The sequence below is a fragment of the Eretmochelys imbricata genome, chromosome 6 (assembly GCF_965152235.1).
Source record: "Eretmochelys imbricata isolate rEreImb1 chromosome 6, rEreImb1.hap1, whole genome shotgun sequence".
NCBI lineage: Eukaryota > Metazoa > Chordata > Testudines > Cheloniidae > Eretmochelys > Eretmochelys imbricata.
The window spans coordinates 104,315,971-104,343,541 of record NC_135577.1 but is presented as its reverse complement, the minus strand read 5'-3'; the positions used below and the strand labels follow the sequence as shown (position 1 = coordinate 104,343,541).

At 42.3% G+C, this 27,571-nt stretch overlaps 1 protein-coding gene across 1 annotated transcript in view; it reads left to right on the top strand.

Annotated features, from left to right (window-relative positions):
* PRIMA1 (proline rich membrane anchor 1) overlaps window positions 1-27,571 on the top strand; it is a 78,347-nt gene that overhangs the window by 26,203 nt on the left and 24,573 nt on the right. Inside the window, exon 3 of the mRNA XM_077820413.1 lies at window positions 26,406-26,535. Within this exon, the coding sequence (XP_077676539.1) occupies window positions 26,406-26,535 (130 nt within the window). The remainder of the gene's footprint in view (window positions 1-26,405; window positions 26,536-27,571) is intronic.

Sequence of the window (27,571 nt, the reverse complement as noted above, 5' to 3'; positions counted from 1 at the left end):
TCCCAGAGCCTTAGACGGGATGTGGGGGGGGGTGTCACGGAGTGTGGGGGAGTCCAGGCCCTTCACCCCTCTTCCTGGGATTCACTGAGACTCTCAGCCAGCCAGTAAAATGGAAGGTTTATTGGACCACAGGAACACAGTCTCAAACAGAGCTTGTGGGTACAACCAGAACCCCTCAGTCAAGTGCTTCCGGGGGAGCAGGGAGCTTAGACCCCAGCCTTGGGGTTCCCTGCGTTCCACCACCCAGCCCAAAACTGAAACTAAACCCTCCCCTGCAGGCTCCCTTCTGCAGCCTCTGTTCACATTCCTGGGCAGAGGTGTCACCTCTCCCTCCCCCTCCTGGCTCAGGTTACAGGCTCTCAGGTCTCCCATTGAAACTCCCCTGCCACATTCCCAGCTCAACACTCCCCCCTCCCTGCTGCGTCACAGGGGGACAGGACTTGAACCCATTCTGGGCACCACCAAAAATTATCCAAACCTGCCACCTCTGGCTGCGGAGTGAAAAAGCCTGCTTAGGCAGTCAAGTAAATAATGCTCCAGCATATGCCCTGAGCAGCCACCTACAGAGCCTTGACTTTCAACTAAAGCTTCCTTTGCCCAGTAAAACACCAAGATCCCACTGTCCATCATCTCCTAGGGAGAATCCCTCTGGGATGTAAGGGAATTGCATCTCCCTACGCAGCTTGGGTGAATCTGACTCCATAGCTATTCTGACCATAACGATATTGTTTTGAGTAGTGTCATTAAAATAGGAAACCTTGCCCAGCAAAATTCGGATTTTAATGAACAATTTTAAGCAGTTTTGAGCTAGAGGCTAATTTGATATAAGAGCATGTATCAGGGAAATCTCAGATTTACATTTTAGCAGAGACTGACCTCCACAAGAATTTCAAGCAAATACATTGTTACTTTAATAGAGGGATGATGATGTTATTCTTTCACCTTGCGCCCGGCATTGCAGGGATGAACACATCTACCATCTGATAAGACTTCTGAAGTGAGACTTCATGGTGGAGAACTGTGGCATAGCAGGAAGGATGGGTGGGTCAACATAAACTCATGCCACTAGAAAGTCCTGGTAGGGATAATTAAATTGACAGAATATATTTTGCCAAAGGCTGCTCTAACGAGAAGATTATTAAGATTTTTAAGTACAAGCAGAATGCTGAACTCAAAAAGCCATTTCACTTTGGGTAACACAGCTGTGAATTATAGACTTGTGTTGATGAGTGGTGTTTGTATTTTACAAAACAAAATTAACATCCTATTTTCTCCAGAATATATTTTCTTTATTCTGGGGATTGACAGCTCCAGGAAATGGTAACAGGATTCAGAGACTTTAACATCTAGCTAAAACCCAGCCCAGGAAACAGCACTCACAGAATATGGTGCAATTAGCTTGGTGACCTTAAACCAGGAGCCGTGGACCAGGTTTCCATATGACAGAAACCACCATGTCCATTGGCACTAAGTTCTGCCCTTGCTGGCAAAGCCAGCAGAGATGATAAAGATTGAATAGGCAAAAGAGGCCAAACTCCTTGTAACCATGTGTGGTTCTATCCCAATTCTAAACAGATTCTAACCCCCCAGTATTTAGCCCAGACTGACCCCCTTCCTGATGTTTGGTATTATTGGAAATTCAGATTACAACCAAACATAAGCTTCACGTTAAGATTTATTCCTAAACTTGGGGGTTTTTTTCTGTGGTTTTCTGTATGAGACCTCTCTGTCCCAGACCCTACTTTTCTCTTCCTACAGAGAGAGAGAGAGAGAGAGGCTCTAGGCCTGCTGATATCCTGGTTGGAGCAAATAAGAGCCAGCTGCTAGTGTAATTCAGCAGTTATTTCTTTGCACCGTCATGAAGGGTTCAAGCACCTGACATGAGGATGCCACAACAGGGGAGCCTTTCTCCCTGTGAAGGTCCTAGGGCCAGATTTGTAAAGCTAATTTAGATCCTGAAAGATGAAAATAGGCATGCAGTGAGATTTTCAAAAGCACCTAAGCAGGTTAGGTGCATAACTCCCATGAAGTCTGGCCCCTAGTCTCTGACTTCCTAGAGATGATCTCTCCAGGACATACTGACCAGGCACTTTGTGAGGCAACTTGCACGCTATAACTGTTATGAGTGTGGAATACTTTGGTCTCTAGGGCTTTCAACCTGTCCGCTTCCACCAGCACTAAATTCACTTAACACTGAATATTGTCTTTTGCAAATTATACTTATAGCTAGAGATGGTCCTAGGTGATTGCATTGGCATCTGGTTCTAGATCTGGTTCAGGTTTAGGCTAGTGATTGAAGTTTGGTTGACACATGTTACGGTTCAGCTTTAGATTCAGTTGTGAGTTTGTCTAGGTGAACAATTAGTGCGCGACAAACTGGGGTATAAGTCCACCTTGTACTAGCCTGTCACACACTAACTGCCTGTGTGGATCCTGCTGCAATGCACTGAAGGTTCCCTAGTATGCCTTGATCTACTTCTGTTTCAAAGCAGCATAGATCAAAGCACACCAGGGGACCTTCTAGTGCGTGGCAGCAGGATCCACATGGACAGTTAGTGTACAGTAGGCTAGCACAGGGTAGGTTTATATCCCAGTTTCCCATGTATTACTTGTTCATATAGACAAGCCCTGGGTCAAAAACTTGTCAATTTTTTTACTTGGGTGAAAAAAACATCATTATTTACAGCGTTATTGATCTTAGGAGCATGGTGGATGATAGAAAAAGCAGAGAATACAACTATATAATTTGAAAAAATCCCAGGTGAACAGTATTAAAAATATGGAGTGTGCCTTTAAAATAGCAAAGGATAGTGGGAATTCTTTTTCCATACAAAAAGCCCTCAGAATGTTCAGATTCAAATTCTTCTCTCACTTACAGGGGTGTGAATGCAGAATATCTCGTACTGGAATACACTCAGAATCACATCACTGAAGTTGGAGTAGATTTGGTGTGGATTTACACTGGTATAAACAGAGTGGAAACTTTTGTCTTCAGGCTTTTCTTTGGGTTCAGCCTAAAACTGGAAACACTGCTCACGAAAGCTCATGCTCAAATAAATTGGTATGCATCCGATGAAGTGAGCTGTAGCTCCGAAAGCTCGTGCTCAAATAAATTGATAGGATAGTGAGTTTGTGTGTGTGTTTTTTGGAGGGGGGTGAGGGGGTGAGAGAACCTGGATTTGTGCAGGAAATGGCCCAACTTGATTATCATGCACATTGTGTAGAGAGTTGTCACTTTGGATGGGCTATTACCAGCAGGAGAGTGAGTTTGTGGGGGGGGGGGGGGTGGAGGGTGAGAAAACCTGGATTTGTGCTGGAAATGGCCCAACTTGATGATCACTTTAGATAAGCTATTACCAGCAGGACAGTGGGGTGGGAGGAGGTATTGTTTCATGATCTCTGTGTGTATATAAAGTCTGCTGCAGTTTCCACGGTATGCATCCGATGAAGTGAGCTGTAGCTCACGAAAGCTCATGCTCAAATAAATTGGTTAGTCTCTAAGGTGCCACAAGTACTCCTTTTCTTTTTACTAGGCTGAAGGTTGCTCTTTATGCAAACAGGCAGTGATACAGATCAGTCTATGGAAAGTCTGGTACAGAGGCCTGAGAATGTCAACCAAAAATGGCATTTTAAATAAAACCTGAGCACCACCATGTATTTGGGTCTCATGTATTACAGAAAAAAACTATTTTACAAGTGTTTTAGAGTTTTAAAAAATGTTATTAGCATCAGACTTTGGTATCCTTCCACCTGTAAAGGCAGGTGCCTTAGTTGTGAGTCCAATTGTATAGAACACAGAAGAAGTTATAAAAACCTCTCAAGTTGACCCATAACGGCTTTTTTATACATAAAAATGCCATGAATTCAAAGTCCTTTATGTGAGGATCTTCCAGGGCTAGAAGTTGGGTCTCATTTGGAAGATGCAAAGTTTTCCCCTCCGTAGCGTAAGGCTCCCTTTCTATCCTTGCAGGGCTATAAGATATTAGACTTTAAAAATCATGACATTTTATGTATAGAACAGTGGTCAGGCCCAGGACTGAATGCGACTAATCCTCACCACAGCAGGAGGAAATTCCATAGTTGGTGGGGAAAGAGGAAAGATTTCTCAGGCAGGTGGATTCAGAATAAAAGGCAGCAGCTTGAACTGTTCAGGAGTTTGGGATTGTCTACTGAACCCTAGGGAGATGGATTAGTGGGCAGGCAGCAGATGAGGCCATGAAAGGTACATGACAATACATTTATCATGTGGTTCTGCAATTGATCATGTGGCAAACATTTCCACATTTATGGGGTGTGTGTAATCCTATCTAACTGTCTATCTGTCTAAAAGCCTTGTTAGGTCATGTTGCCCATCACCTTCCCTGTTCAGGATTGTTTGGTACAGTAGATTTTGAAGTGTTTTGTCCAGTCCAGTTTACAATTAGTCAAGTGATAAGTTGCCCCCTCCATTACAGTTATCAGGATCTTACAGATGATTTTTTAAAATCTTTGGTAGCTGCTAAATCCACATTCTTAAAATTTCTTTTATCTTGAAAATGCAGCTTTTTATAAATTTTACTTTATTTTGGAGGTAAGAACATAGGGCCTGATTGTGCACCACTAAGGTCAATGGGAGTTCTCTTATCAATGGCAGAAGGTGCAGTCTTACACCATTTTGAGATTGAATAACTCTGACAGAGGGCATCTCACGTATTAAACTGATTCTATACTGGAACACTCCTCTTTCTGCTTTGAGGTATATATTTCAGTGGCTTGGATCGAATGCCTCTCTTTTTATTAAAGCTAGCTAAGCGGAAGCTGTTTGTTCCCCTGTATGAATGACAGTCCATTTGTGCACATATTTCACTCTACTGATTAAGAAATTAAAACTCTTCAGTGAAGTTATTGATGAGTAATCCCTAGGTTATCTAACAAGGCCAGCAATGGAGTGCCTCATTTCGACAATTCATGAGACACTTCTTAATTGGCACCAACCCCTGTGGAAAAAGAAAAGAAGCAACTGTTCTGTTCACAGGACCACCGCCCTCAGGAAAGCATTATTTTTTTAAAAAATGCTAAAGAGCATGTATTTAAAATAACTAGATAAGGGTAATTTTTAAGCAGCTATCGTAGAGCAGGGAAGCTCTAATAATAATATCAACTTAATATCTCCAATAACAATATATCCAATAACAATAATTTATGACAGTTACAATTATTGCTGTCACTATTAACTTAGTATTTATACTAGTAAATATCACGTTATAATTAAATATAAATCCTGGCAAGTAATAATGAGCCATTAAACAGTGCAGTATTTTACCATCTCTGAAGTGCAGCTTTAAAATGAACTAGTGTTTCATCAATCCATGGGTTAGAAATGCTTTACACTGAATCTATTCCTTAGAAAACACCGCTATTAAGCAGGGCATTTACCAGGGAGTCAGTGGAGTAAATTCTATTGTACTGCCACTGGGGTTACATTGGACACCTTCCTTTCAGTCCAGAAGCAATATTTAATCTTATTTTATAGCCCATATTTAAGGAAATGACTTTATCAGTGGAGCAAAGCAAAGGTCAGACTCTTAGTTTATCTTGGCAGGCTTTGGACACTGTACAATAGCTCAGCCTTTTAGGGCTTGATCCTGCAATGTGCTGATTCTCTTCAATTCCTATTGATTTCAGTGGGAGGTAAGGGTGACCAGCACCTCTAAGAAAGCTCTCAGATGCTTGAAGATGCTCTGGTTTTTAGATAAGAATGGTTGGTGGGAGTCCTGGGGGTATGCAGAGATAGAGCAGTCACTGCCTATATTCTTTCTTCGGCAACCCTGGGGCTATGCAGTATTCAGTTTCTCAACCTTAAAATGTTCATGAAGGTAGCTACTTTTAAATGGAGAATAAAGACTTTATATCGGGGCTTTTGGCCTGGTGCAACAGCTTGATATTTTAATATGATTCAATTGCTGTTTTAACTATACTGGGTTTTATGGACTTTGCATATGAAACCTTTAGTAGACAGTGCCATGGAAATACAATGTAATACTATTAGGCTTAATTACATCTCTGGTTCACTGAACATTTCAGGTTTCACCTACATTTCACTGCAGCTGGTTTCTCATTTAGCTGTACTTCTCTTCTGTAGCTAAGGTATAGAAAAATTACTTTAGTTGGTACCTGAATGCACTTTAAAAAAGTATCTTGAATGTGCTATGCATTGGCGTTGTGAATTGGCCAGTTTTAGAGATACTTTTAAGATGACAAATGGAGGTCTTACTTTCAGCAAATATTGACCTATTATATTTTTAGAGGATAATGATAAATACTATTAAAAAGGATTATTTTATGTAGTTGCTGTAAACTAACAGAGATAGATGCTACACCGTTAACTGGCAATATTGTGAATTACAGACATATTTCCTGATATATTGTGTGTCAATTTTTGCTAAGCAATTTTAAGTAAATAGATTTCCAGGTTTTTCTTTCTAAAATTAACACTTTAAAATTGCCTGTGATTATCAATCTAATCCATCTGCTATTTTATACTAAGCCCATCATCACCCATAGTCTCTAAATGCCCCATAATATAAACAATTCCTTTGCTAGAGATGCACCCAAACCAAAATCCCAGATCCAAGTATTCCCAAATGTTAGAAAGTTATGAGCTTCTTAGTTCTTAGTTTAAAATTGGCTGAACCAAGTCCCAGATCTGAACACCGCTGAGCACCTGACTTTTGAGAAAAATTTTATTTCAAACTTTGAAGCTTGGCTCATCTTTGGTAGTAGCTGGGGATTCTGTATGTTCCCAAAAGAAGTTGTTTAATATTTCAGAGGTAACATCTTAATCAGGTTAGTATCATTGAAATCCCTGAAATCCTTACATTCAGTAGTCCCAGTGACTTTGATGAAACAATACATGTGAATGTTACTCAACCTGAGTATGGGTTGCTGAATTGGGCCCTCAGTGTTCTTTATATTGAAAACTATCCCAACAAAATACAGAGATGTCTGATTCAACAAGGCTAAACTCCCCTTAGGAGGGGTTAATTAATCATTCAGTGCGAAAAGTTCTGAACATCAGAGGATGGGTATAGGGGCTCACAATGTCATTTTTAGTTGTTTCCCTTTCAGCTTATGTCATCCCTCTTTTGAAAGGCTATTGACTTCTCTACAGTTCTGAGCCAGAGCCCAAAGACTGATAGGCTTTCTAAATAATTCACTGTGATTTATGATGACTCATATAAAGGAGAGGCAGTGTAGTACACTAGGAGTCAGGAGACTTGGGTCCTGTATTTGGTTCTGCCACTGCCTTGCTGTGTGATCCTGGGCAAGTTATTTAACCTCTCTGTGACTGCTTTCCCATCTGTAAAACAGGGATATTTATCCACTTTTGTTCTGAGACATATGGATGACAAGGACTAAAGATTGGTATTATAGGGCTCAATCCGGCGCTTTTGCCAAAAACAAGGAGTAGCTGGCACACAATGCACTGACTATTCAGACTAATATTTAGTATCAAAATGCAGGTCACATAGACATGTAGCAAGAAAGAGGATGTGGCATTTGGACTTCCTGGGGAAGGAGACCTTCAGCTTGTGGTTATGGTCAGTTCCTTCTACATACGATGCAGAGACAGCCAATCACCTGCTGGTAGTTTGTACAGGAACACTTTGTACAGACAATTGCAATAATGATGTGTAGTGTCAAGGCAACCGGAGGTCACATCTTCCCATAGCACCTGGCAGGGAGAGGAGCGTGCATCAGAGGGCATGGGGATTAGAAGACTGGAAGGGATGTCACTGTATTTATCTAAGATACTTATATAGCCCCAATTACCATAGTATTTGAGCACCTCATAATCTTTAATGTACATCGGGGGGCATCTGGTATTTATCCTTACAACAAGCCTGTGAGGTAGGAAAGTGCTATTCTCCCCATTTTATAGATAGGGAATTGAGGCATAGAGAGACTAAGGCCAACTTTTAAAGGTATTTAGACACCTAACAATGCAGATAGTGGGCTTTTCAAAGGGATTTTGAAACCAATGGGAGTGAGGACCTCAGATGCTTCTGAAAATCACACTAAGTGCCTAAGTGAATCTTTAGGCAACTAATAAACTTAAAAGCTGGCCCTACAAGATTTGTCCAAGGTCATACAGGAGGTCTGTGGCAACACAGAGACCTGGGTTTTCGAAGTCCCAGGCTAGCGTGTAAACCACTTGAATACAGCAATGTGTTTTGGAGGTTGTTCATTACTGAGCAATGCCTGTTACTGCAATGCAGAGTCTGAAGTAAGTGTTCTGGGCTAGAGTAGCCATTGTGAACACCTGATTGCATGATACCGGGAGCAAGAGGCCTACTATCTTCACCCAGGCCTTTTGCTATCTGCACAGCAAAGCTCAGTTGCCCCTGAAGAGGGAATGCAGAGCTCCACTTCAGACCTTCCTGCTGTTTTGCTACAGTAAATTGTACACAAAGCCCCAGCGTCCTGGTTATGCAATTGCTTTTGCATCATAATTGGGCACTGAATTGGGTCTGTAGTGTAGAGTGCTGATTTCTGGTACCGCTATACAGTGTAAGAAAAACAAAGACATCATTGAATTACAGCAAGTGATGCAGGTCTTTAAAAACTTCCAGAGGTCTAATCTCTAGTCTATGTATAGATGTAAATGGATATGTGGGGGGTAATACGGATACGTGCTGAAGTGGGAAAGATCTCTAGGAAAGCACCTTTCGTGTCAGCTTTCAGAGCAGCAGTGATCTCTAATTTGGAGATAGAGCTCTGTCTCTTCCATCCTTGTTCTTATTCTTTCATATTTGTTAAGTGCCACTGTGTCTAGTGCTGTGCAGAAGACAGAGACCCTTCCCCAAGGAGCTTACCTGCAGTCTAAAAATATGTCTCCACACAATTGATTTGTTTCCGTAAGCCTACTTCTAAAAAGCCACTTCCTGTCTTAAAATTGTTCCTGTCTATAATGAGTTGTGTGAGGTCTCAGTTCAATTCACAGTGAGCAGGCGGCATGCCGTGGAAACGACCAAAACAGCTGGCACTAATTTTTACCCTTGTTAGTCTCACCAGAGAAGCCAAGGACTGAAATAGCAGGGAGATTGAACTATCCTCTCACAGAGGTGATCCCCAGGCAGAGCTGGAGTGCACTGTCAGGACAACGTAGGAAACTTGAACTACAGCTACCCATGCAGTACTGGTTCTGTGAACAGTGAGGATCAGCCTCCCAGGCTCTCAGTCTGGCACCTTTCACATGCATTAAATTCATCCTTTAAAAAATTGTGAGTGCACCTCCGTGTATCGTTGTGTTTATTTTTAGATCCTGCCTAGGGGACTTGTGCTGACAAAAATAGAACTGGGAAAATATAGAAATGCAACTGTTTGCTGAACAGTGACTTCTGGTAACATGTTTAATACATTTTTAGGAAGCAAAGAGACAAAATTACAATAGCATGCTTAGTTAGAAGGTCTTGTGTCTTAATGGCTCTTTTTCAGTATGCTCTTCTCACTTCTGTGGCATGAACAATGCCCATAGTTTGATGGGATCACAGGATAATACCATCCATTGATTCTCAGTTGTGAAGAGGGGTATATGCATTTTCCTGGTATGTGACTTGCCATTTAAATGTGAGAATGTGTATGCGTGCAATGAAGTGGATGGCACTGTATGTGCTACCTCATGAACTACATCTCAGCTGCTTTACTGTTCTAAAGCACTGAGAATTACTGTCCCTGGGTCAGCAGTGTGTAACTGTTCTTCTGCATTAATACTGTTACCCAACTGTTGTGTTTACCTAATAGTTAAGTGCCAGAAAAGTCAGAAAAATAAGGAAAAAAGAGTTTATTAAGAGTAATAATACTTAACCGAGGCAGGTACATAGATCAATAGAAAACACTTACACAATGGGGTGAACATCATTTATCCTCATTTTACAAATGAGGAAAATAATAACAATACCTACCTTGTCTATCGTACCTTTGATCAGTAGCTCTCAAAGCAGTCTACAGCAGAGATAAGTATCATTATCTCCATTTTACAGATGGGGAAACTGAGACACAGAGAGGCAGCACTGGAAATAGAACTCAGGTAACTTGAGTCCAGTACTCTATCCACTAGGCCATGCTGCCTAAGTAAAGAGAGATTAAAATTTGCATTTTCAAACTTGGGGGCTAAAGTTAAGGACAAAAAATAATCTGAACTGAAATAAAACTCTCCAGTAATTCTAAACCAGATTAAATAGTCACCATAATTGCCTAGCACGAGACCCACCCTGCACGAGGCAAGACAACACATTATTTCTTTCTGTCTGGTCTAGGCATTTATATTGTGATCACTGTCATGGTATCAGAGTCCCTATTTGGATCAGAAACCTGGCATCTAAGCCCCAGGTCAGTAGAAGTTTTCTGCCTCCACTCCTGTAATGTAATTATGGATAAATACAATGTTTGCATCTCAATGACAAGGGGATGCAGCGAGGTTCAGAATATAGGACACTGGCTGTGAGTCAGAAGACATTGGATCTGTTTCCTTGTTTTGCTTCTAACCTGCTGTATGACTTTGGGCAAGTCACTTCACCTCTCTGTGCCTCAGTTATCTCCTCTGTAAAATGGGGCTAATAATCCTTAACCTTCGTTTGTAGAGGGCTTTCAGATCTACAGATGAAAAGCGCTATACAAGAGCTAACCATATATCACAGCATAATGAGGGTTTACTGAAATTTGTGGTTAAACCTGAACCCAAACATCTTTGGGATTCGTCAACCTCTAGAATACAGTTTTTACTAGTTTCCATGTCTGCACTCCCCACATTCCAGCTACTACATGCATCTGCCACTCTTCACCCAACACTTACAGTCCCACTTCTTCCAATCTTATGCTGAACCATTCACCCCCTTCCTTGCTGTTTGCAATACTCCTGCAGAACCACTCCTTTCAGACCCCGCTTGCAAGCTCCAAGCATGTTCCTCACCTGAACATACTTTTAGAAAGGAAAAATAAAAGAAAAAGAAAAAAGGGAAAATGGACCATGTAGAAAAACATCTACAGTTCAAAGTCTGGGGACAGGACTTTCTCAAGCATCATCCCATACATGTTTTCATTACAGCAGAAGATCCCACTGCTTAGTGATTGCAGTATCTCTTTAAAACAGTAGCAGCACTTGCAGGGTATAGAGGTCTCTACAGCACAGTTAGGGTTGCCACCCATCAGGGTTTTACCCAGACAGTCTCGTTTTTGGCTTCTGTGTCTGGGTGCCATTTAGGGTTGCCAAGTGCCTGTTTTTTACCAGAAAGTCCAGTCTAAAAGGGAACCTGGCAACCCTAAATGGCACCCAAACCAAAAGTCTGGTTACCGCTGGGTGGGTGGAGGCACCGGGTCACTAACCCACGCTGGCCCCTGCTCATCCAGGGATGCCTCCTACCTGCAGGCAGGCTCCTTAAGGCAGTCCAGCAAGCAACAGGGAAGGGGGGAGAGGAGCAAGCGACTTGGGTGGGATCTTGGGGGAAGAGGTGGAGAATGGGGCAGGGACTGGGGGAAGAGGCAGAGGAGTGGGAGAGCCTCAAGGGAAAAGGTGGAGCGGGGGCCTTACGGAAAGAGATGGGACAGGGGCAAGGCCCTTGGGGGAAGAGGCGGGGAATGGGGCAGGGACTGGGGGAAGAGGCAGAGGAGTGGGAGAGCCTCAAGGGAAAAGGTGGAGCGGGGGCCTTATGGAAAGAGATGGGACAGGGGCAAGGCCCTTGGGGGAAGAGGCGGGGAATGGGGCAGGGACTGGGGGAAGAGGCAGAGGAGTGGGAGAGCCTCAAGGGAAAAGGTGGAGCGGGGGCCTTATGGAAAGAGATGGGACAGGGGCAAGGCCCTTGGGGGAAGAGGCGGGGAAAGGGCAGGGCATTGGGCGTCCAGTTACCAGCAATTAGAAAAGTGGCAACTCTAAGCACAGTGTAACAAACAGAAGTATCTCCTGCAAATTTCCACCAGTTGTATTTAAACAAGCATTACCAGGACATTTCCTGGTCAAGAAATCAGGCTGTAAATCTCACCAGGGCAGACTTTCTGGTGAACTTGCCGCTACTTCCTGGCTATGGTTGGGTTGGATATATAGTATGAATAGTCTATCTCATGGGATTTCTGATTTGGCTTCAGTCCAAATCTACAGAAAGTTCAGAGGTGTGTGATAAAGTAAAGAAAGAAAAATGAACTTTTTTGAATCTCACAACAGTTTGGTTTTGGTTGGGTTCTAATTTTGGGACAAGTGTAGTTTGCTTCTTATTTTATCTGAACCTGTTTCTTGCTAAGCTCACCCAGTAGCATCCATACCCCAGAGATGAGCACAGCTGGCAGGATGTTGATGGCATGGTGATATTTCTGGTTTGCAGGATTCCTCTGGGCTGGCTGCTTCCCCAACTGCTACGTTCTTGATCATATAATCTTGGGGAGTGGGCTCAAGTGGAGAAGAGTTATGACACTATGATGTTGAGGATTCACAATTGCCGAAATCCTTGCCATGATGTTTGGACATGGTTCAGTGTATATGAACCTGTCTGGTGTGGACTTTTATTTTATTGTCTTTTATTCACCCTTACATCCAAACCTACTTTATATTCCTGTGCCAGGCGCATCAAATCAGTCCTTCATGTTAATAATGACAGACACTCAAGAATGGCTTTTTGTTTGAATTCTGTCTTTTGTCTGCACAACTTGCCAATCTCTCTGTATTGGGGATATTTTATCATTTGATTCAGGGGAGCAGATTCTCTTGCAGTCAAAGGTCTTTCAAAAATTTCATATTTTATTGAGCCCATTGCCCTTGAGGCATCCTTTAATATTATTGTAGTATTCAGAGCTGTCTTTTGCTATGATTCTGTTTCTTAGAGTGAGAACGGTAAGCTGAACACTAGGAACAGAAGAGATCTAATCCTGACTCTTGACACCCCATAGTCCTGACTTCCACTCACTCCCCTTTTGAACTCAGACTTGTCATTTAAATATCTCTTCCCTCAGTTTCCCCATATGTAAAATGGGGATTGATACTATCTGCCTCATACTAATATCATTAGGATTAATTAGCCAGTGTTTTCAAAATGGTTTGAAGAGAAATACTATGGGTTATTATTGCCATTTGCAAATTGTATCCAAGGGCAGTCACCTGCCAGGCTGTGAAGAGGATTGGAATCTAACAAACCTGGCTGAGAACTTTGTGCCATTATCAGCATCACCTTTAGTATTCAGTCTGAGGTGATTCTGCATGTCTCTCTCAGCAGATCAAGTGTCGCCTGATGAATTCTAAGGGGGAAAGAACTGTGAAGCGAAGTTGATGAGGTGACATCCTGGACCTGCCAGAGAGACCCTGAAGCACAACCATTAATATTTTATTACTCGTATCTTAAAAATGGATAATCTTAAACGTATATTTAAATGCTTATATTTGAAATATTTTTCTTCAACTTTTCAGCCCACATAAAAACACTTTTGGCAAGAAAAGAAAAATTAAAAAAAGGAGAAAGAGAAAGTACCTCTCAAATGTACTGTAGGTAGGACAAAACCTTACTAAATACTCTGGAGTCATTCAGAATGACACAGAAGCTACAAAACTATTGACAGTAGTTGGATACACACACACACAATGGGGGGGGGGGGTGTTCCCCTCAATGAGCACACTTAACTCTAAGTTTAATAGGCTTTTTATTTGTTTGTTGAAGGAACAATGGAGTCCACTCTGTTTGTGTGTGTTTGGAGGAGGTTAGCCTTAAAACATATAGATATATATGTATATTTTGAAAAGTTTTAGCATTGTTTTCCATGGCCTGCTTTCGGTTTGGAAGTGAATGTTTACTTGAGCTTTGATTTAGCCCAGTATAATCCTTCTTTGAAAGGAATGTGAGATTTTATGAACTAAACAGTTTAGGCTCATGGGTTCTAAAGCAAAACATGGGTAATATTCCTGCTGTCACACATTATTTTAAAAAGTAACACTTGAAGATCTATAATTGCAACAAATTTCATTCCAGTGCACTTTGTGAAACTTTTTTTTCCCCCGTGTTGGCTGACTTTCTCTGTAACAGCAAATCTGGATACATACTACATATTCTTATTACATTAACTTTCCAACCACATTTCTAAATGTTTCCATATAACAAAATACAATAAACAACTCAAGGACTCTTGAGCTAACATTGAGTCACAGAATATATTATAACATTGCCATTATTACAAGAGGTTAAATAAATCCAAATAAAAAACCTGAATCTGAACAGCCCAGAACTTCGAGGAAGTTCAGGTTTAGATCCAGAGCTGAACTTTGCACCTTGGAACCAGTTCTGCAAATGTTTATACACCACAGATGGAAATATGAAATATTCTGGGTCTGATCCTCAGCTGATATAAGTCAGTATGGCTTAATGGAGCTATGCCAGTTTACACCAGCTGAGGATCAGGCCTTTTATTCTTAGACACTCGGGGCCTAACTCTCATTTATACCTAGGCTAATTTACCGAGGCCTACTTAAGGCTATTTTATACTGCTCGAGTGGTATGCAGCAGTCTAAGGCCTCGTCGACACTAGGAATTTACATCAGTATAACTACTTCTCTCAGGGGAGCGAGAGACATAGCTATACCAATCTAACCACAATGTAGACAGTGCTAGCTACCACCTCTCAGGGAGGTAGATTATCAACACCAACAGGAGAACCCCTCCTTTTGGCATAGGGAGTGTCTACAGGGAAACGCTACTGCAGCACAGCTGCACTGGAGCAGCAGCCAGAGATGACTGGTACCTGCTGATAGTGGTGGGGCACGATTTAAAGGTTTGCCCCCCAACAGCTTGAATCACACACCCCAGGAATGCCCTTCCCCTTACCCTCAGTAGCCCCTCCCTGCAGCTCCCAGCTGTTTGCTGCTGCCTCTCCCCACCACCACAGCATGCAGCTTGCCAGCTCCAGGAGCTACCACATAGGGAGGGAGCCCAGCCGGCAAACCCTGGCAGAAATCTGGGGAGCCACGTGACCCTGCATGCCCGCCCCATGTGTTGCCCCTGGAAACAGTGCCTCTGTATCACTTTATACCATAAGTATAAATGAGAATCGGACTTGGTCCTGAATTCAGCTTTTTTAACAGCAGAATTTGAATTGTAAACACTTACCCAGGGCAGTTCTCCTTCTCTTTTGTGCTTTCTTACATCAACAAATTACATTTATAGGACCTAGATCCCAAAGCCCACTTAAATCAATGGGAGTCTTTCCATTGCACTCCATGGTTCAGGCTCTTACAATTTAATCCTGATCTCACCCCAGTTTTATTAAATATAACACCACCAGGGCAAGTTCGGTATTCATTCACATCAGCATACATCAGAGTAATCCCATTCACATATACGGAATTACAGCAGATGTGCAATGTAGCGAAAAACAAACAAACTGGGAGCAGAAATTTGGAAAGTGTGTCAGGAAACCATAGGATAAACACTAAGGCTGACATTTGCTGCTCTGGTTTCTGATTTCATGAGACCAGTTTTGTGTATGCAACTTTCATACCTCTGCCAACAGGACAGCTGGGTAGACAAATGAACAATTTGTATGCAGATATGTGGGATTTGCACACATGCAAAATGGTGTGCACACATCTGGTTGGTGCAGTCTGCTGCACATATACAAATGGGACCACCCAATCACCATGCAGCTGGTTAAGAGTGCAACCCTATAAAATGATCAGCAATTAAACAGGTATAAACATTAGCAAATGTTGTTCCTTTAAACTAGTTTTAAATGCCAGCATGGCTTGAACATTTTGAAAGGTAATAGGAAGTGCAAATTAACAGAAAAGTGCAACAAAGAGCAATTTAACAGAGAAGTATGGCATCCACTGTCATGAGATTATAATCTGGTCAGATTAAATAACCAATTGACCATAGTTTTACTGAGTACATAAGAGTGTATGATGAGAAGGCATCATTTATATATGCTGGCCTATGTCTATTCAAGGATCTGAAAGTCAGTGGAAGTTCTTCCAACCTGTTCAAGACTAAACTTTATAGGAAGCCAGTGTAAGGAGTTTAGAGAGAGACTGATTCACTGAGCCAGCCTGGCACACCTGTAAAGATATGAATTGTGACATTCTAGATAAACAGAATCCTTGAGCTAATATGATCAGAAGATACACAAAGTAAAAAAATGACAGTAATTCAGACTTGAGAAGATATGGACACTCACTAGGATTCTAAATTGTTCTTACTGAGCAGCAGTGTCAGCCTGCCAATATTTTGTAAATTATGTAGAGAGCTGCATTAGTGATGGAACCACAATGCATATCCATTAGTAAATCTGAGGTCAAGATGATACAGAGTTTAAGGCTTTGACCATGTACAGTATGGGCTAAACTCATCATTGTATTTCAAGGGACGGGTATTGTTGTTGGTGTCTATGTATTTATACACGTTATTTTGCACTCATATGGCTCATTTTGTCAGAATCGAAGTTGTGCTTTATAAATAACCCTCACAATTAGAGAGAAGTCTAAACTAGAACCCTGGACCCTTTGTCCCTGACCTCTTAAACTTCCCCAAACATCAGATCTGAATGTTGTGGCTCTGTCATATCTTTAGTTCGAACACCCCTGTGGAATACAAGATGGGGGTATGACGAGCCAGAGCTAAATCTAAGGACACAAACTCCCTTCCCCTCCCCAAATTTTAGGTTGGGAAAGGGCGTTCTGAATTCAAACCAGGATTCCACTTTCACAGTTGTTCCATTTCACTATCATGAGATGAACCAACTCCCTTCCCCCCCCACTCAGAACAGTCCCGAATTTCAGTGTTCAAAATCCACCTTTCTGTACATCACTTCTCCTAACATCCCTGTGATTTGACTCAGGCTCATAGATTCTGACACGTCAGGATCTGTCAATCATATTTAAAACTCCCTCAATTATCGCATTCATCAGTTATCTGACCTTCAGTCCATCACATTCAGACAATCCCTGTTGTAAGGTACTGTTTATCCCCACTTCACAGACAGGGATACCAAGGAACAGACAGATTATGTGAATTGACCAAGGCTATTTGGCAATACGGCAGAAAAACCAACAAGGGATTTCAAACCCCTGCTCTGTATTGGCAATGGGGAAATCATAGAATCATAGAATATCATAGAATATCAGGGTTGGAAGGGACCTCAGGAGGTCATCTAGTCCAACCCCCTGCTCAAAGCAGGACCAATCCCCAACTAAATCATCCCACACCAGGTCCTTTCAGTTCCAACTTGCCTAAGAAAATGTTCCAGTTCCTTAGAGGCAAATGAAAGTGCCTTTTAAACAAAATATACATAGTATAATTCAAAGCATATTAATTGAAAGCATATGACCAAACCTGGCCATCCTTACTCAGGCAATAGGAGTTCTGCAGGCATAAAGACTGTATGATTCAGCCCATAGTGAATGTACACTGCTAAAAATATGCAAATATTCCTTGGAGATGACTATTCTAGCACTCTTGACTTTTCTGTGAGAGCAAAATAAAAGCAAGACTAAAACAACAATCAGTTCTGATTTACACTGAAAGCATTCTTCCTCTTTAAGGCATGGAGTCATTTTTGTTGTAAAGAGGTAAAAGAGGCTACATTCATCCTTTATACATCATGTCAGTGCACACCTGCCAGTTGTTTGGGTCTGATCCTGTAAAAAGATCCATATGCTCACACCTGTAGTCCTGAGAGCATCTCATGGGACTCTGTGTGGGCATGATGTTTGGGTATGTGGATCTGTTTTCAGGATCAGACCCATCTTTTGTTTTATTGGGATAGGTGTGTCCTCAGAACATGAGCAATAGAACGGACAGGCAGAGAATAAGCAGTGTTCTGATTCTGTGACTGCCTCCATTAGTCTAGTATATGAGTAGACTGATGACAGTTGTGCAGTCCTGGAATGGAGCACAGCTTCAAAGTCATGTACTCCTCTGCATCGCAGGGAACATAGTATTCCTTCTCTCCATAAAGTTTGATTACATTACATTCACATTTAGTGTACATTCCCACACTCAAACATAATTAGCTTATAGTAACCCTCATGCAAAACAAATAACAGGAGCATTAGAGTTACAAAATCTAAGCATTATAAAGCATAGTAATGACCAGTCAGGGTAATTTTTATAAATATTCCGTTAGCCTCACAACTACCTACATTCCATTAGGGACAGTATTGGCATGTAACAATTTACCTCATACACTATGACTTTAACTCTGACCCAGAAGACACGTCTACAAACTGTTCCAATGCTGTGGTGGGACTTTCTGGTCCTAGCTGTTTAGGAAGGATTTGAGGTCATAAATCAACTCTGAGGTTTGTTAAGTAAAAATTGAAACTTCATGGTGATTCTGTGGAAATTTCCTTTCCAAAGACAACCTGCAACTTCTAATAATCATAGAAGAGTTTGAGACTGACCATTCATACTAACATTTTGTAGCTGGGTTATTCTTCCATGGTGTGTTAATTTTTGGTGGCAGCCAAATGAATACAAATACTCACTGGCTGGGAGTATAAAATTAGAACTGGAGCTGAGGCTTGGAACGTTTCCTTGCAGTGATCTACAAAAGGAGTTGCAAGGATAATTTGATCAAGCAAAGAACTTGTGTGTGCTTTTTCTGACAGTGAACTATTTTGCACAGTTCCTTTGATCTAATTGTACTTATTTTTATAAGCTTGTTTTCATAAGGCCCGATCCAGTTACACCAATGTAAATCTGAGGTAATACCACTGAGTCAGTGTGTTTACTTTGGATTTATGCTGCTGTAACTGAGAACAGAATTTGGCCATGAAGAATAAACCTAATAATACTTTGTATTTCATAGATTCATAGATTTTAAAGCCATAAGGGACCTTTGTTATCATCTAGTGAAGAGGTTGGCAAACTATGGCCCAAGGGCCACATCCGGCCCTCCAGACATTTTAATCTGGCTCTCAAGCTCCCACCAGGAAGCAGGGTCTGGGGTTGGCCCCGCTCCAGCCGGGGAGTTGGGTCGGGGTCTTGCCCCACTCCGCATGGCTCCTGGAAGCAGCAGCACATCGCCTCCTCCGGCTCCTATGCATAGGGGCGGCCAGGGGGCTCTACATGCTGCCCCCACCCCAAGCGCCGCCCTCCACAGCTCCCATTGGCTGGGAACCGCAGGGGTGGTGCCTACGGACAGGGCAGTGCGCAGACCCGCCTGGCCGCACCTCCATGTAGGAGCTGGAGTTGGGGCACATGCCACTGTTTCTGGGAGCTGCTTAAGATAAGTGCCACCTGGAGCCTGACCCCCTCCCATGCCCCAACTCCCTGCCCCAGCCCTGATCCCCCCCTCCCCTCCGAACCCTTTGGTCCCAGCCCGGAGCACCCTCCTGCACTCCCAAACCCTCATCCCCAGGCCCACCCCAGAGGCTGCCCCCCCAGCTGGAGCCCTCCCGCCCCCCCCCAAACCCCAATTTCATGAGCATTCATGGCCCACCATACAATTTCCATACCCAGATGTGGCTCTCGGGCCAAAAAGTTTGCCCACCCTTGAGCTAGTGTGACCACAGGCCACAGGACTTCATTGAATTAATTCCTGCTTCAAGTCCTATAGCTATGGTTGAACTAAAGCATATATTTTAGAAAAACACCCAATCTTGGTTTAAAAATTTCCAGTGATGGAGAAGCCATGGCAAGTTGTTCCAAAGGTTAACTACCCTCACTGTTAAACATTTCTGTCTTATTTCTAGTCTGAGTTCATCTAGCTTCACCTTCCACCCACTGGATTTTATTATACCTTCATCTGATAAATTGGACACGTCCTCTTAAAAATGTCTTGTTCCAATGTAGGTACTTATAGACTGTGATCAAATTACTCCTTAATCTTCTCTTTGCTAAGCTAAACAGATGGAATTCCTTGAATCTCTCCCTATAAGGCATGTTTTCTATTCCTTTAATAATTCTCAAGACTCTTCTCTGAACCCTCTCTAAGTTTTCAATATCTTTCTTGAATTGTGGTCACGCAACTGGACATAGTATTCCAGTAGCCATTACATCCGTGCCAGATACAGAGGTAATATAACCTCCCTACTCCTACTCGATATTCCTGTTTATCCATCTAGGGATCATGTTAACCCTTTTAGCCACAGCTTTGCACTGGGATCTCATGTTCAGATGATTATCCATCATGACCCCCAAGTCAAGAGTCATAGAATCGTAGAATCATAGAATATCAGGGTTGGAAGGGACCTCAGGAGCTCATTTAGTCCAGCCCCCTGCTCCAAGCAGGACCAATCCCCACTAAATCATCCCAGCCAGGGCTTTGGCAAGCCTGACCTTAAAAACTTCTAGGGAAGGAGATTCCACCACCTCCCTAGGTAACTCATTCCAGTGTTTCACCACCCTCCTAGTGAAAAAGGTTTTCCTAATATCCAACCTAAACCTCCCCCACTGCAACTTGAGACCATTACTCCTTGTTCTGTCATCTGCTACCACTGAGAACAGTCTAGAGCCATCCTCTTTGGAACCCCCTTTCAGGTAGTTGAAAGCAGCTATCAAATCCCCCCTCATTCTTCTCTTCTGCAGACTAAACAATCCCAGCTCCCTCAGCCTCTCCTCATAAGTCATGTGTTCCAGTCCCCTAATCATTTTTGTTGCCCTCCGCTGGACTCTTTCCAATTTCTCCACATCCTTCTTGTAGTCACTGCTTCCCAAGGTAGAGCCCGCCATCCTGTAGGTATGACTTATATTCTTTGTTCCTAGATGTGTGACTTTACAATTGACTATATTGAAACACAACTTGTTTGCCTGTACCCCTGGGTGAACCACGGGCACGGGGAGGCTAGCCCCCGGCCCAGCCCGCCACTTCCACCTGAGGCCCCTCCCCTCCCTCTTCCCTCCCCCGCCGAAGCCCAGAGGTCCCCCTCCCCCCAAACCTGGGCTGCCTGAGCACCTCCAGCCTCACAGCCCTGAGCGGGCAGTGCACACCCCTCCCCCACCCCCCGCAACCCCATAGTGCCAGGTGCACAGCATGCAGCACCCCACCCCACCCCAGAGTGCTGGGTGGGCACTTTCCAACTGATGATTTGTGGTTTGAATGACTAAGGCAGTTGTCATTCACAGCTGATGATCCAACCCACAGATGATGGGTCTGGTTCCTCTTTCACACCGGTATGACTCCAATGACTAATTCACACTGTTGGGACTATGAGGAGAATCAGGTCCAATGTGCAGAATGATAGAATACAACTTGGGAGAGTATCACAAGTTTCTTGACTTATTTTGCATTGGTGAATGGCAAGACCTACAGCAATGTGTGTTTTAGCTAATTCTGGATAATAGGACTGAGCCACTTTATATAATTGAAAGTGATTCTCTGTCCACTTAAGAGTCAAGGATACTGCGGAGATTTTGAGTGTAATATTAATTAGAGATGAGCCTGAGCCACAAAGTCCAGATGCAGATTCAGTTCCAAACTTTCAGGTCTTTGGACCTGAGCTTTTGGGACCAACAAAGTTAGGATCCTGATTCTGATTTAATGTAAAATGATATGAGAGGAGAATCAGGCCCATAAATTCTCCTGTAGTTAATGGGGTTCCATCAGCGTGAGACCAATATGGGTACGTCTACACAACGAGTGTCAAGCCATGGCAGCAAGTCACAGAGTCCAGGCGGCCCAACTTGGGCTCATGGGGGCTCAAGCTGCTGCACTAAAGATAGCTGTGTAGGTGCTGCAACTCAGGCTGGAGTTCACCCCTCTCCCTCGGTTTCACTGCCTGAGCTCCAGCCAGAGCCTCAACATCTTTGCAGCTATTGTTAGCGTGGTAGCAGAAGCCCAAGTCTGTTGACCCGGGCTCCAAGACTCACTGCTGCGGGCTGCAGCTCACTGTGTAGACGTGCCCTATGGGATCCTACTCAGGCACCTTTCTCGCAGTTTTAGGGTATTCGGCTCCAAGTTTTTGTTCAGACTACCTCTAATATTTGGCCAGATTCAGCTCCCAGTTAGAGCGGTGTAAATGTGAAGAGACTGTACTGAGTCCCACGGAGTCTTTTCACACATGCACCAGTGTGAGAACAGCATCTGGCTCACTGATTCTTTTAATGACAAAATAAAACATATGTGAGTTCAAATAATAGCCATTGCTTATTTTTATGATTAATTTGAAAGTGCTGGTAGGAATTAGGTAGCAATAATTTGAAGTAATCATATACCTTACTGGGTTCTAAACTAACTGTAACAGCTCAGAAAAAAGACCTTTGCTCAATGAAGACCTTTCCTCAAACAAAAACCTCAAACACATAAGGAATGAGATGCAGAATAATAGTGAAAACAGTACAGTGTAATTACATGAATCAATAAGCATGTTCTCATCTGGAATGCTGCGTTCAGTTCTGTTCACCCCATCTCAAAAAGGATATAGCACAAACAGCAAAGGCCATTCAGAAATGAACAATGAGAATGATTAGAGACATGGAAAATAACTCTGTCATGAAGAGACACTGTAAAGATTGGGACTGCTTACCTTAGGAAGGAGACAAATAAGAGGGCGCCATGATAAAGAGATACAAAATAATGAATGTTCTCTCTCATTTTTTACATCCATGTGCAGAATGAATTTTGTTATGTGCACCAATATGCAGGTGATTTGGGGTGGGGGTGGGGCCAAGGGGTTGGGAGTGTGGGATGGGGCTCAGGGCTAGGCAGTGGGTTGAGGTGAGGGGGGTGAGGGCTCTGGCTGGGGGTGCAGGTTCTGGGGTGGGGCCAGGAATGAGGGGTTGGGGTGCGGGAGGAGGTGTGGGCTCTGGGGTGGGGCTGGGGATGAGAGGTTTGGGGTGCAGGCTGCCCCAGGGCTGCAGCAGGGAGAGAAGACTCCTGCCAGCCGTGTCTCACAGCAGCAGCCCAGGGCCGGGGGAGAGATGCCTCTCTCAGGCCGCCGCAGCTCCAGAGCTAGAACTGGGGCTGAGGGAGAGGCGCCTCTCCTCATCTGCACAGCCTTTGATCGCCTGGAGGAAACTTAGGTGAGAAGGTAGATCAGGAATTTCTATTCAGCATTCCTCATAATAAGAGAAGGGAATGAGACATTCAATGAAATTGAAAGGTGGCAAATTCAAAACTGATTAAATACTTTTTCACACAACAACATGCAGTTAGCCTGTGACAGCCTGAGGAATGATGAGTAGGACACTAGTCTTGGACCCTGGAGACCTGGATTCAATTCCCTGCTCCACCAGAGACTTTGTGTGATCTTGGGCAAGTTACTTGGGGATCAGAGTACTGCTCTACCTTACAAGGTTGTAGTGAGGATAAATACATTAAAGATTGTGAGGTGCTTAGATGCTACAGTAACAGGAGTCATATAAATACCTAATCTAGACAGACAATACCATTGTGGCCAAGAGCTTAGCAGAAAAAGATTGGTCATTTCTAAAGAGAAACAGAATTGTAATAGTAAGGATTAAAAAAATAAAATCCAAAGAATTTTGGAAGGGATATAAACTCTCATGCCTCAGGGCATAAATTGACCTCTAACTAATAGAGACTAGGAAGAAGCTTTCTTTTGTGGATGTCCTGCAGGGTTTCTTGCATGTTGCTCTGAATCATCTGGGGCTGGCCACTGTCATAGAAAGGGAATCTGACTAGATGAACCAGCGGTCTTCTCCATTATGGCAATTCCTATGGTTCTTATCATTGATAAATATATGAAGATGATGATTCACAGTGTTGGCAGTAATATTCACTATCTCATTTCATCTTCTGTATTTTTCTATATTAATAATACTAGAGTGGAACCACCAAGATGTGTGTGTTGGATGGGCACTTGGCTAAGCCTTGTTACCACATTTTCATATTGCTGGATCCCCTCTCCATATTATTTGTTACTCTCACTCATCATGTCACGTCTAAAAACCAAATCCTGCCCCCCTTTTTCATGTTGTGTAGCATTTACTGAGTTTTGTGGGGCTACTCACGTCAGCAAGCACTGCACAGTGGTGGCAGAATGGGGCCCTTAGATTGTAAGCTCCTTCAGGCTGAGACCTTGCAATGTCTCCTTTGAAATGCCCAGTCCACTTTGGGGTGCAATAAAATAATAAATAATATTAAAAATAGTTTTAAAATATTTTAAGCTTACTTCCACCCCATCTCATGACACAAACAACTCCCATGTTCACTGCTTAGTGAGAACTAGTTCCATAGAATTTATGGTAATAAAATAGAAATTCAACTGCTGAGGACATAAATTGAAAGATGCATGATATAGTAGACTCAGTGCTGGGCTGGGAGCTGGGAACCCTGGGCTCTTCAAGTTTCTTAAACTGAGGAGAAAAATCTGAGTTTTCTCTTCTGTTAAACAGAGATGATATTCACTTATCTCACAGTTAATGTTTGTGAAGTATTTCATCAACTGATGCCACTGAGGAAGTGCTACCCTTACCACAGACAACAGATCTCCATTAATTTTATGCATTAATATTAATGGAGATCTGTTGTCTGTGGTAAGGGTAGCACTTCCTCAGTGGCACCAGTTGATGAACTGACCAGTAGAGTTACCAGCCTGACTTTATTATTTTGATTTCTTTGATTTACCATTTCTTTGATTTCCAGGCTGACTTTATCATTTTGATTTCTCTGTTACACATAGTGGCTTTCTTACGAATCTCTCTGCAGCCCTCTTAGGATGAATGTGCCCAGCTGTCCTACAGATCATGTCATTACAAAAGAATCTGATCACAAAAGTTTTGAGGGAAGAGTTTGAGTCACATTTGTAAAATGTCAGTGGCTGATATAATATTAGGCTCAGAGAGTGAAATGCACCAGATCAAATCAGCATGTTCAAAAGACATTAAGAAGTGTCTGGTGCTACGTTTTGTTATTTAACTGAACAACGGAAACCTAGATGTTCCCATTGACTGATGCACTGCTAATATTTATTTATGGACAAATGAATTATAATCTTGGTCAGGTCACAAGTGCAAGGAGTTCACTGGTCTCTTCCTAGTCCCAGCTGTGTTGGCACAGGTGATGTCATAGATACATAGCTTCCAAAGCCAGAAAGGACAACTGTGAACATCTTGTCTGACCTCCTGTCTAGCACAAGCCATAAAACTTCCCCAAAATAATTTCTAGAGCAGATCGTTTAGAAAAATATCCAATCCTAATTTCATAATTTGCTGCCCTATAGATAGTTTGAAGGATTACACTTTTATCAGTAGATGTCAGTAAAAACAGATTTCACCATATCACCAACCGTCGGAAAAATATTTCCATTGATAATGGTTGAAATTTTCAGATTGGAAAAATAAGAAAAAGGCTATTTGGGAATTTAGAGTTTGTTTTAAGGATATTTACTTGGATATTTTGACATGTGATGTTGACAATTTGTGTTTTAATGACCACAATGTTTTGATTTTTTGAATCTCAACATCTACTATAATTAAACAGTTATTGTCTAACATGCCCATAATTTCCCATAACTGTGAACAATTTAAATTGATAAAAATCAGAAACAATGATTAAAACCCACAATTTTGTGCCATTGTGAAAATTTACATTGATAAAAATTGAAAAAAAATGCTTAAAAATAAACACTGATGTCTGACAAAATTATTTTTAAAAAAAAATCAAATTCTGCCAAGCCCATCTATAGACCTTCAGCATGTTGCTATCCTCTCCAGCCACAAGGGAAATGAATGTACCGCAGAGCTTTATCTCTGAGTTAAATGTCTCCCATGATTACTCCTGGTGCAGTTTACTCCTTGCTGTGGGCAGTGCCTACGGGCACAATCTAGCCCTTGGAAATCAATACACTTTTCTTCTTTTAATTTACATTTTCATAAGCACTACATCAATTAATGGATATTAATTAAATGTGTTAAAAAAGTGACAGTACAGTAGAAAAAAAATTGAGTAAAGTCCTCCAAAAGTTATTAGTAACTGTAATACAATTCCTGCGTTCTTTTAAACGAATTCACCATCCTCTATCCAAGGTTAATATGATAGCAGCTCCATCCCTGATTGTAGGTATTGCTACTTCTCCCAGATAAACCTTTTCTAATTTTGTTTAAAAGCCTGAACTTATCAGCATGATGTTTCCCTATAAAACTAAAACTGATCCTGCCATAGATGGGCAATCACCAAGAGAAAAGACATTGCTCTCTGGCAGCAGAGCTGTGCCTTTCCCCTTGTATCTGAATGCTATGTGGTGGATGATGGAGCAACACAAAGAACTGTGGCCAGCACTTGATGACTTGCTGCACCATGTGGTTCTCAAGCAATATTCATCCAGTACACAGCAAGTAGAGTTTACTGCTCAGAAAACTGGTCCCAGATGTGAAATAACCTCTATGTACATGTCTCAGGTCCTGGTGCAGTTATATATTCAGGGTGAATGAAGCCTATCTGATTACAAACTACTTATCGGGGGAACTCATGTATGTTTTTCACATTATCTTTTACAGCTCCCAAGTCTACCTTTTGCCCCACTGAAGAAACCTGGTGGCCAGGCCTGGTTATAATCATTGCAGTATGCTGCACCACACTAGTGTTCCTCTTTGTAGTTGTCATCATTTGCTACAAAGCCATAAAAAGGTAAGACTGTGAGCACCCTGATTGAGCCTATTCCTCAAAGTGCTTTTAGATATTTGGCTGCCATCTTGCGTCCTGGTTTTCTTTCCCTAATTCATCCTGTAACATCACTGCCGTTAATAGCCTGTGTTTTCATTATAAAGTTTTTATAACCTGACTCTTTTCCTATGTAACCGATGAAGTTCAAAGCACAACTATTCAGTCCTGAGGATGATTAAAATCTGTGAAGTTCAGATTTGAATGGGAACTTTGTCCATAGTTTGAGTGCTGGGATATGTATCTAGGTTTTGGTCTGGCCCAGCACAGAGGTAGGAGCCAGCTGTCATGTTCAAATCTGGATCCAAGTCCTGTTCAGATTTTCCCCAGAATTCAAAGGTGTTCAGATTTGAGGTTACTGTCCAACACTAATAATAATAATCCCTTAGACAGATACAGTACCCTTCAACTCAAACCCTAAGATACTTCATTTGGGGCTCTTAAACTATCCCTAATTCTAGGTTCCAAATTGTCACTTTGGGACCCAAATGCAGAACTGGGTATCCTAATTTAATTCCATGTACACACTGTATGCAGCAATCATTTCAGTTGCTACTGGTACAACCTGTCTCTACCATGCCAGCTGCCACTGGTACAGACTAGATCTAGTTAGAAAACAAAAAAAACACTCCTCACCCACCCCCCAAAAAATCACTTTTGTCTCATTTTCCAAGGAAAATGTGGAGTTTTTGGTGAAAAATCAAAAGTTGAACATTTTTGGCCAAAACCTTCCAGTTTAAAACCAAAAATTTAGATTCAGAAATGCCTTCATGGTGCTTCCTCTTCCTGCTCCTGCTTTCCTCTATGGGCTAGACTCCCAGGCTGGATTATGTCTCCCATGGAAAACCACAGTCTTCCCTCTTACTGAGCTATCACAGTGCCTCAGTGGAGTCACTGGCCATAGACATATGATCTGGCTGGGAGACCCAGCCCGTAGAGAATAATGGGAGCATGAAGCATTACAGCAGCATTTCTGAATGGGAATTTTTTGTTTTTTTGGATG